At 43.0% G+C, this 11,549-nt stretch overlaps 1 protein-coding gene across 1 annotated transcript; it reads left to right on the top strand.

Moving 5' to 3' along the window:
- Positions 1-414: 414 nt before the first annotated feature.
- Positions 415-8,051, top strand: LOC106605476 (potassium voltage-gated channel subfamily V member 1). Its single transcript, XM_014201192.3, has 3 exons — positions 415-1,150; positions 3,497-4,520; positions 6,918-8,051. Exons 2-3 carry the CDS (start codon positions 3,533-3,535, stop codon positions 7,442-7,444), a joined length of 1,515 nt encoding a protein of 504 aa, XP_014056667.1. The 5' UTR covers positions 415-1,150; positions 3,497-3,532; the 3' UTR covers positions 7,445-8,051.
- Positions 8,052-11,549: the final 3,498 nt, after the last annotated feature.

The raw sequence follows: 11,549 nt of genomic DNA, 5'->3' as shown, positions 1-11,549 counted from the left end.
TGTCTGGAGAGCTGTGGAGGTGCAGTCACAGCAGACAAAGCCTGTCGCAATGCTTCCATAATTGCCATGGGAAGTGAAGAAAAGATTCGAGGGCTCTCTGGGGTCAACGGAAGGTGAACTGTGACAAGTAGAGACGAAATGGGAATTCATGAACCTATCTTTGAAAATAGTGTCCTGGATCTGTACAAATAGATGTGGATATTTTAAGCACCAAAATCCTACAAAAATGACTGACGTTTCTCCCCTTCCTTGGCTTCCTCTCATAGAGCAAGGAAGGAAAATAAATATCTTTAAAGAACTGAAATGGCGGGGGGAAATTTAATTGAGGACCCCTGGCTCTGTCTGATTCAAAGCAAATGTTTGGGGGACTTTTGCAAATGCAATGGTGCATGTAGATGAGCCCCTTTTCAGAGACATGAATGGACAAAAAAATGTGTTGCAGTTAGAAAACATTTGAGATGGGTCACATTTTTTGATGAAACCATTTTGTGAAATTGTCTAAAATGCCATTTCTCTAGAAATATCAATCTGCATAACGTAATATCATTAATGATAAGCCAGCGTTCAAAACTCATATGAAATATTTATTTTCACGGTTTCTAATATGAATAGGCTAAATTGGATATTTAAAGATCCATCATAAGACATTTGCATGCTATATTCAGAAAAACAGTTCGCTCCTAACGCCACTCCTTGCGTGTGCTCGTTGCTACTCAACATTTTGAAAAAGCACCGCGAGCCAAAAGGGTTAGAATCCGGAATCATTGGGACCTCCATACCATACCATTAACCCCTACCATTAACCATAACCCTTACCTAACCCTAACCTTAAACCATTTTTTATTTCAACTTTAAAGGGGTAGGGAGGTCCAAAGGATTCAGGATAGCAAGGATAGAGCCAATATGGTCTAGTGCGCATCTGAGGTCATAGAGCTGTCTGAAACGCACGGAGTTTTGTCATGTTTTCTTCGAGTAACTGGCGCTCTTTTTCACTTCTGCTCGCAAGAAGATAAGAATCATGACCAACACTAGTGTCAAAACACATAACTGGCTGTTTTTCGCAGAGTATAAAAAGGAACTTGGCTAATGGAGAGGATGAAAAACTCAACCATCCCTTTTATCAAGATGAAAACTCTCGATATATAGCCAGGTAAGACCAATCTTTTTCCCCTTGTTAGGTTGTTAAATTGGCTAAATTATATTAGTCGGGCTAGTTTCGTGCCTACTACTGTAGTTTGGTGGTCCACTTGATACAGTACAGCCTAATCTTTCAGAGATGGTTCATTCCAGTAACCTAATTTCTCTGACAACAAGTAACTATTTAATGCAAAACGTATTAATACTTTATTTCAATGTAATAAATAATTGACAGCAACTTGTATATTGCGTATTTATTCATGATTTATATAATAACCAGAATATCTACAGCTATTTTTCATTCGAAACACATGTGGTGCTCTGTTATTACATAATCCAAACTGCTCACCCACTAGGCTTACAAAATGTAGGTAGTTATTTTATTTGCAATTGAAATTAAAAACAAGAGTACATTTCGTTTTCATTATGATGTTGTGCCAGTAATATGTTGTTGTAGTTATTGTGTAATAGGATGCCATTTTACAATGTTATTGTCTAGACAACCATTTATCCTGCCTTTTCTGTCATGTATTATTTATTTTTTAACTAGGCAAGTCAGTTAAGAACAAATTCTTATTTACAATGACGGCCTACACCGGCCAAACCCAGACGACGCTGGGCCAATTGTGCGCCGCCCTATGGCACTCCCAATCACGGCCAGTTGTGATACAGTCTGCTCATGTATGCTCTTCATATCTTCTGCAATGACCACATTCGTTAATGTGATTGCCTGCATGAAAATCCAATTTACTCATGATTCTGGCGTCTTATTTAATTTTCTCATTATATGTGTATTTGCTCACACAGCCATTTAGAGACATTAGAAACATGTAGAGTTAGCATAATCAGAATATCTCCATACTCAGTAACGTGTGTGGTAGGATCATATACGTTTTTGATTTAAATTGCAATTTACATTTTGCCCTGTAACGTCTGCTTCCAACTCACACCCTCAAACACGTAGATCCCCTGAACGCAGCTCACTTTCCAGCCCACTTTCCAGCTCACGCTCTCAAACACCTAGATCCCCTGAACGCAGCTCACTTTCCAGGCCACTTTCCAGTTTACTCTCGCAAACACCTAGATCCCCTGAACACAGCTCACTCTCCAGATCCCAATCACCTGAATTCTGATCACCTGTTCACACACCTGTATGTCATTATCACACTCTATTTAGTTCAGTTCTTTGCACCCCATCACTGTGAGGTATTGTTTGTTTTGTGACACACGTCTTTCGTAGCGCTGTGTTTCCCCGTGATTTACTCCCGTGTATGATCGTTTTGGCCTGCCTCACTAACGACGCCTATTCCCTGTCTGTACTTTAGCCTATTGAATTTCCTGTCATCTACCTATTGCCTGATCTCCCGGACTACGTTACTAGCCTTTTCCCTGCCTGTACTGTTGCCTTGTTGGACCCCCTGTGTATGACCTTCTGCCTGCCCCTGGACCCAGCTACCTGACTCCTCCTGTGGTCCTTTACAATAAACACCTGCTGCGCCCTGCGCTTGAAACCAGCTCGCTGACTCCCATCATGTTCATTACATGCCCCTTTTGGATTTGTTCCAATATCAATTGGTATAGCATAGGTATTATCTTCCTCCTCTCACTTAAAATGGGGGAAAATCATCATCATCCTTCACTTTTACACACAGCATGTTTTCACTATATGGTAGTTCCTTTCAGTCATGACAGGTGAGCACATTCTACAGTGTCTGTGTTCTTGCCAACAGATCAACTGCTCTGATATCCATTTTTCAGGATTTATCTTTTAAATATGTGCGACTTAATTACCACCATGACGTTGTTAGATAGCAGATAGACTTAACAAAGGGAATTAATGATTACGGGAATAGGAATATTAGTTGTATTAATTAGGTAGGCCAGCTAAAATATTTAAATCTCTACAAAGAGCTTTGAATAAGTAGGACACGGCCAGAGGCTCTTTCCCTGTCTCTCACTCCCCTCTCTTTCTCTCTCGCGCTCTCTCTCCCCCTCTCACTCATCTGATGTCAGACATGATGCTCTTGGTAGGAGCAGCCAATGAAATGTGGATTCCTTCATTCAGGGAGCAGAAGGAGTTTAACTGAGGATTAGGGATAACTAATGGCTGCTTCTAGCCAAGCTGTACAATGTATTCCCTTGCCACATGGCTAATAGGCTACACAGGGGATGGAACAAGCAGGGACAGAGTAGAGAATTCCTCTTGGAATTATTATGAAGATTCTGACTTACATGTTAACTGTTCTCTAGGTGGTCTTAATTGGCTTTGGTGCCAGTCACTATTTTGAACCTGAACAACTGTTGACCTCAGTGTTTTACCTTTTCCTTGATCCCCAACTGCACTCCTGGTGCCCTTCAGGTTTTCCCCTCCACCCCAGGCAGGCCTGTGCCCACCATGATGAGCAGCTCATCCAGCCCAGCTGAGTTCTACGGGGTCAGCACCTCCCTCCAGTCCATAGACTCCAGCGTCTTCTACAGCGAGCCCCCTCCTGTCTGTGGTGACCCACTGGACTTCTTCACCATCAATGTGGGCGGCAGCCGCTACGTTCTCTCCCAGGAGCTGCTGGCATCCCACCCAGAAACCCGGCTGGGCAAGCTGGCCCTGTCCACACGGGACTCTGCCCTGGAGCTCTGCGACGACGCTGACTTCCTGGAGAATGAGTTCTTCTTCGACCGCAGCTCACAGACCTTCCAGTATGTGATAAACTTCTACCGCACAGGCCACCTGCATGTCAGGGAGGAGCTTTGCGTACTCTCCTTCCTCCAGGAGATTGAGTACTGGGGCATCGACGAGCTCTGCATCGATCCCTGCTGCCGGGAACGCTACTACCGCCGCAAGGAGCTCAAGGAGAGCCTGGACGTGCGGAACGAGGCTGAAGCTGACGAAAGCCAGGATGAAGACTTCAACCACGCCGCATGCCCAGATCTCCGCCGGCGCCTGTGGGAACTGCTGGAGAAGCCAGAGTCTTCACGAGCGGCACGCGCCTTCGGCACGCTGTCCATCATCTTCGTGGCGGTATCCATTGTCAACATTGTGCTCATCTCGCTGGACCTGGGGGATGTGGGTGGGAACGGGATCGGTGATGAGAGTGGGGGCAGTGACGGGGGTACACCTTTCTTCGTGGATGCACTGGAATATGTGTGCGTGGTGTGGTTCACTGGCGAGCTGGTGCTACGCTTCGTCTGCGTACGCGACAAGTGCCGCTTCACCTGTAGCATTCCCAATGTGATCGACCTGCTAGCCATACTGCCCTTCTATGTGACTCTGGCAGTTGAGAGTCTTCACGGTGGCTCTACAGAGCTGGAGAACATGGGCCGCGTGGTGCAGGTGCTCAGGCTCATGAGGTTCCTGCGCATGCTCAAACTGGGACGCCACTCCACAGGTAATGTAGTCATCTATCTATACATACTATCAAGGATCAAGGTAAGACCCAAGTACAGACTGTGTGAAGTAACAATGTTTATTGTGACAACAGGGGCAGGCAAACAACAGGTCAAGGCAGGCAGGGGTCGATAATCTAGAGTAGGAGCAAAGGTACAGGACGGCAGGCAGGCTCAGGCAGAGTGGTCGGGCGGGCAGGTACAGGGTCCAGACAGGCAAGGGTCAAAAACCATGAGGACGAGAAAAAGAGAGGTTGGGAAAAGACAGGAGCTGACTGGGAAAAGACAGGAGCTGACTGGACGAACGCTGGTAAGCTTGACAAACAAGACGAACTGGCAACAGACAAACAGAAAACACAGGTATAAATACACGGGATAATGGGGAATATGGGCGACACTTGGAGGGGGTGGAGACAAGGACAGGTGAAACCGATCAGGGCGTGACACATACAGTATAATCATTTGTAGTAGTCACCTGGAATGCATTTTAATTAACAGGTGTGCCTTGTTCAAAGTTAATTTGTAGAATTTCTTACCTTCTTAATGCATTTGAGCCAATCGGTTGTGTTGTGACAGGGTAGGGGTGGTATACAGAAGATGGCCCTATTTGGTAAAAGACCAAGGCCATATTATGGCAAGAACAGCTCAAATAAGCAACTAAAAATGACAGTCCATCATTACTTTAAGACATGAAGGTCAGTCAATCTGGAAAATGTCAAGAACTCAAGTGCAGTCGCAAAAAACCATCATGCACTATGATGGAGAACCGCCACAGGAAAGGAAGACCCAGAGTTCATTAGAGTTACCAGCCTCAGAAATTGCAGCCCAAATAAATGCTTCAGAGTTCACAGAGAACTAAATAGCAAGAGTGAGAAAGGGAACGATGACAGGCTAGGAGAAGGAGAAAAAAAATATTCATTCATATTTCACAAATTTCCTCAGGAGATTGAGAAAGGGGGGCCTGACAGATGAATGTTCCTGAGTCCATTTGTGTGTGTCTGTGTACATTTGTGTCCGTGCGTGTGAATGGCTTGGATGTTGCTGATTTTGGCGAGGGATGAAAACCCTGGTTTGGGATGTAGGCTGTGAGTCCATGCATAATGAAGGGAGAGGATGTTACCACACCAAAAGAGAAGATAAGAGGGGAGGCAGTAGATCAGAGACTGTGACAGATACAGAGCCAGCACATCACATCTTGTCCTTTCAATGATGAGGAAAGAAAAAAGAAAAGGCGACGAGAGGTCGACTGATCTAGGATGCACTGACACGAGGCCACAGGCAAAATGTTCACTTCTGTTCTCAGAACGTTTAAAAAACGTTCAGTTTTACCGCAAAGGAAACTTATGGCTTCATTTCCAAAACCAATGGAAACCAAAAACGTGCTTTCCCACAACTTCCAAAGAACCAAATGTGCTAGCTAGGTCTTATTTTGATCCCATATAGGTTTCACAATAGTGTTTCAGTTGATCAAATCAAATGTTATTGGTCACATACACATGGTTAGCAGATGTTAATGCAAGTGTAGCGAAATGCTTGTGCTTCTAGTTCCGACAGTGCAGTAATATCTAACAAGTAATCTAACAAATTCACAACTACCTTATACACACAAATGTAAAGGGATGAATAGAATATGAACATTTACATATGGATGAGCGATGGTGTGCGGCAGAGACAAGATGCAGTAGTTGGTATAGAATACAGTATATACATGAGATGAGTAATGTAGGATATGTAAACATTATTAAAGTGGCGGCATTTAAAGTGACTAGTGATACCTTTATTAAGTCCATTTATTTAAGTGGCCAGAGATTTGATAAAAAGAACATAAAGTATACTTGGTAAACTTCACCCAATATCTATTTTCTACTTGAGGAGTTTGGAGAGCTTTACAAGCAATTTCAGCGTGTGAATAGTCCTACCACCTGCTCAGTTGTGTATATTTAGAGTTTTGCACTTGTTTTAACTGCCAGCTTGCTGTTAAATTTTCCTCACTAAATTCTCAGTCATGAGTTTCGCACATCATCACTTGTCATTGTTTACATTAGCTGTTTGTGGAATACATTGTATAAGTTGTATAGATGCACTACAGTACCTTCATGTTAGGCAAGTGAAAAGGTATTAAGACTGACTTAAGAGTTAATTTTTCAGGTAAAATATTCTACACTTGAAAGTGTGCACCTGCCACACACTAAGATTTGCATACCATCAAAGAGTGCACACTTTCAGCATGGTCTTCCAACAGATGGCATCATTCTAACGCATCAGTGCAGACAGCCATCAGACTATCTAACGTTAGACAATGCACTTTCAGGTGTACGACCTGAATAAGTAATCTGTCATTTCATCTTCTTACAAGATGTATAATTAACCCCAGCCCTCTGTATCCCTGTGTCTCCCAGGCCTCAAGTCCCTGGGCCTGACCATTGCCCAGTGCTACGAGGAGGTGGGTCTCCTGCTCCTCTTCCTCTCCGTGGGCATCTCCATCTTCGCCATGGTGGAGTTTGCCCTGGAGCATGACATCCCCGGCACCACCTTCAGCAGCGTGCCCTGTGCCTGGTGGTGGGCCACCACCTCCATGACCACGGTGGGGTACGGAGACATCCGCCCCGACACCACCCTGGGCAAGGTGCTGGCCTTTCTCTGCATCTTGTCTGGAATCCTCATCTTGGCACTGCCCATCGCTATCATCAACGACCGCTTCTCTGCCTGCTACTTCACTCTCAAGATGAAGGAGGCGGCACTGCGGCACGGGGAGGCGCTCAAGAGGCTGGCGCGGGGTTCGCTGGGTGACTCTGAGGTGGGTGGGGCAGCAAGGGGAGGAGGGGTGAACCTGAGGGATGTTTATGCCAGGAGTGTGACGGAGATGCTGCAGGGAAGGGAGAGGGCCAGCACACGGAGTAGTGGAGGGGGTGACCTCTGGTGGTAGTGCGGAAGACGGACCACAAGGGCAGCTGTGGAGAAAAAGCTATGGAAAAGTTAAGTCAATTGGGTTAAAGATGGAATCTGTAGTTGGGGGAAACAACACTACTGGCTGCCCCACCATTTATGTTTTTGTTGCTGAGCTGAGGAGTGTCGCGAAGCATGGTAAAAAATGTAATTGGTTCATACTGTGCTCTTTTATCGCACGTGCAATGATGTCAGAGGGGGAAAAAACATTGCAAGCGGATGTGGTTGTTTCACCATGAAGGATTCCAGCTTTAGGAATACCATCACAATATGACAGTGTGTACAATGTATAGGACATATCTAAAGGATGATGGGGGGGGGGACAATTACTTATATGTCACCTGAAAGATTAGCCACAACTTTCATGGCTAACCTTTTTCAGTGTTGTGTTCTCTGACAACTGTTGCATGTTCTGTCTCCTCTGTATGTGTCACATAGACAAGATGTACAGTATAGACTGAATGATGTTATATTGTGTTTGATATTTCTAAACTTCTCTCCATTGAAAGATGTAGTATGTTATGATGTATAGAACAGTACAACATGACGTCATTGGAGAGCAATAAACAGATTTGACTTCTTCTTCACCCGGTCTCTTTTTCCTGCGGGGTCACAGTGAAATACCATAAGGGCGCTGGGAGGAGGAGTCCCCGAGTCAAGTCTGTATGCAGAGCACACACAAATATCCTGAACTGGTTAAAGTCTTTCCACAGGGTAGGTTTAACAGAGCAAATGAAATGTGACCATACTTTATTAATCATATAACATCAGTGATACTATTGAGGCCTGTATAGCATTTGGGAAGTCATCAAATGCTATAGTTTAAACTAAAATATAGACAAATATAGGCTGAGGGTTTCAAGCTGTGGTTGATTTCAAATGGAATTTTGATAATAATATAATAACAATATACTGTATGTTGGATTCAGGTCTGCGGAGATCTTCACAATTGCTGTAATAATCTGTTCAGAATCTCAAACAGCTCTGACTACATGCACCATGTACTTAAATAATCTCAATTGCAATCCAGGTCATTTGGTTGTGTTAGTATATGAAGTACAGTAATAACACGTTAAGTTGTTGTATAAATGAATAAACAAACTATCTACCCTTGTATTCTCAGTTGAACTTTGTTGTGCTTTTAAAATGGTTGAAAGCACAGTGATAACACGTTTTGGTGACAACTAAACCAAAAATCTGACATTTGATTTTCCATTGGAATTTGGTTGTGCTTTTAGAAGGAGTGAAAGCCAATTAAGGGAATTAAGGGAATCATTGTTATACCACATTAGGAATTCAACAAACTTTTGGTTGTATTTCTGAGTGGGTGAAAATAGGTTGTAATCTCATTGATTAAGTGGTGTGTCCAATGGGAAGAGACCGTGCCACCTCCATAACACAATCCAACCTGCCCTCAGAGTAGAATGTTTTCTCTATGTAGCACTGAAATAAAATGCTTTTCTCACATTTCTCCCCTGCAGTCACCTATAAATACTGTAAATGATATACTGTACATACATACGGATTATCCTGTATTTAATCATGTAGGGAAAATATTTCCAGACCATAGGATTTTTTGCCTCTTCCAAACCTCACCTTCAGCCTTCTCCGAAACTGAAGAGCTTTTTCCGAACATTCTCAAGAAAGTATTGTTTTTACTCCTGACAGTCAAAGATTCCCTTACATGGCTATTGGGCCACAGGGTCAGCCCCTTATCTCTTGGACATGTAGGAGTCCCTGATATTATGGCCAACCTGCACAGATGTCAATGCATTATGGGCCGGTTAACATATGAGGACAGTCTAAATATTAAATCAGCAGTCTGAGACATTGGGCATACAGCACTGAAGTAGTGATGAATGTTTCATTAAATGGAACAAAGTGGATTGCGTGCATATTGTAAATCTACATGGTATGGCAGCCATTTTGAGATAAGATATAGAAGAAAATTGATGTACAGTGAACCCTTTCCCAACAATTTCTGGCCAAACAAACAAAATAGCAGTAGTTCACAGTAGTAGTTCTCACTTGGCAGAACACATTTTTTTTATATTTTCATTGTGACCCCTTGTTTTAGCACGAGGGCCTACTTATTTGTCTAGACCAGTGGTTCCCAACCTTTTTTTTTTAACCTTAGCACACATTGATGGGATATAAATTCTTTGGCACACCTAAAATGTCCCTATTAATTTACTTAGTGGTAATGACCTCCATCTCATCTGAGCCATACTGAAAAACATCTATTTTCTGTGACAAATCTTTTTAAATATAGGTTAAATAGGGTTTATTTGAAATATTTGTTATAGTTTTGATAGTTCCTTTCTTATGATGTTTAATTTAGTTTAGAATGGTTTGGGCTACAGACGAGCGGTTTTCTGCATGGCAAATGTGCAACCACAGACACAAAGCCATGCTCCGTTTATTTTCATGGCAGAGGCTGTGGTATAGCTAAGCACAGAGCCATAATAAATATCAGACTTGCCTGTGCTAATGTTTTTCACAGATGAAACAAAATTATACAAATTACTTTGCTCGTGATGCACGCCCCTCAAACAGCCTGAGAAACAAGTTAGGCTACAGATCCCATTTCATGTATTATCTGACTGGCACTAGTGCTTCTAAGTCAGAAATCCCATGCGCATTCCACATGTCATGTTTAGCCTATAATTGACTGTTACATTTGTTTTCAATAATAGGAAAAGTTTCAAGGCACATCTGAGAGTTCCTGGAGGCACACCAGTGTGCTGTGGTACACCGGTTGGGAACCACCTGTCTAGACGAGAGAGTTAAGGACAATAATCTCAGTACACTCATTCAATATTATTGGAGGGATTGTATCATTTATACAATGTTCTATCCTCTGTATTTGTATTTGGGGAATAAATGACAAATAGAACTGGCATCAACCCCAGGAAAACGTTTTGTGTTGGCAGGAGAGTGATCAACATGAGAGAGATAATAGTCCTTTTGATGCTGCATCAGATGAGTCCCGTTTGAACAGGCCCTGTGAGTTTTTATAAAACACACATGAGCTCAAATAATAAGGGAGTCAATCAGACAGAGCGCACCAATCAGCATGCTCTCTGGTGAGGCTATTGGAATATAATTAATTTGCATGTGTTTGATCTACAGGGATGAGAGCACTATCCATGTCCCAGCTGGACAAGTACTCCCAACCCTCTGGAGAAAATGTACACACACACAGTCAGGCAAGCTAATTAGTTTGTGTGTGTGTGTGTGTGTGTGTGTGCGTGCGTGTGTGCGTGTGCGTGTGTGTGTGTTGAACTATCCTTGTGGGCCCAGAAAAATCCTATTCTAGGGTTAGGGTCAGAATTAGGGTTAGGTGTAGTTTTAGGATTAGGGGTTTAGGTTAGTCTTAGGTTTATGGTTAGTGTTATGGTTAGGTTATGGGTTAAGTTTAGGGAAAATAAGATTTGGGATTGGAATCAATTATTTGGTCCCCACAAGGATAGCAAAACAAAACTGTGTGTGTGTGCGTGCTTGTGTGTGTGTGTGTGTGTGTGTGAGAGAGAAAGACAGTTAAGAGAAGGGAGAGATCAGAGAGAGAGACTGAGGGAGAGAGAGTGTGTGTTGACAGTGGTTCAGACACCATCCGGACCATGCATGTCACAACAGTTTTTACTTCGGATGCTTTATGAGTTGAGCTGTTTATTTTACTGCATCCTTTTCCTGGATTCTTTTTAGAGGATAAATCTCTTGGGTTTTACAAGCAGCCCCAGCACAAGTTACTAACACTAAACAGACATACACCACTCAACCGATGTTACCTTTTTAAAAGAGTAACTATCGAACATAGGAAATAGCCACTGTATTGTTTCTCATACAGGATGGTAATAGAGAGGAGAATATAAACTGTTTTAGTTTGAATGCTAGTTGTGTCTAAGTACTTGGACCCCAAACTCAATTCCTATTTCATGGCTCTGGAAGTATATTCACTTTGCTAACAGTTCTATCCCTGGGGTAAATATTTCTGCCTGAGAGAAATGGTTAGACATCCCGCAGCCTTGCAGCTGTGTTTAACATACAACAGGTTTAGTCAGGAAAAACTGCTAGAAAATATAGTT

The sequence above is a fragment of the Salmo salar genome, chromosome 05 (assembly GCF_965601325.2).
Source record: "Salmo salar chromosome 05, fSalSal1, whole genome shotgun sequence".
Lineage (NCBI taxonomy): Eukaryota > Metazoa > Chordata > Actinopteri > Salmoniformes > Salmonidae > Salmo > Salmo salar.
Note: the sequence above shows the minus strand (reverse complement) of the source record. Positions and strands in the feature narration are given on the sequence as shown.

Excerpts from the sequence above, each read along its gene's own strand:
- LOC106605476 (XM_014201192.3), top strand. The coding sequence starts at position 3,533 with ATGATGAGCAGCTCATCCAGCCCAGCTGAGTTCTACGGGGTCAGCACC. Across the intron at positions 4,521-6,917 it reads ACTGGGACGCCACTCCACAG|GCCTCAAGTCCCTGGGCCTG; the intron begins GTAATGTAGTCA and ends TGTGTCTCCCAG.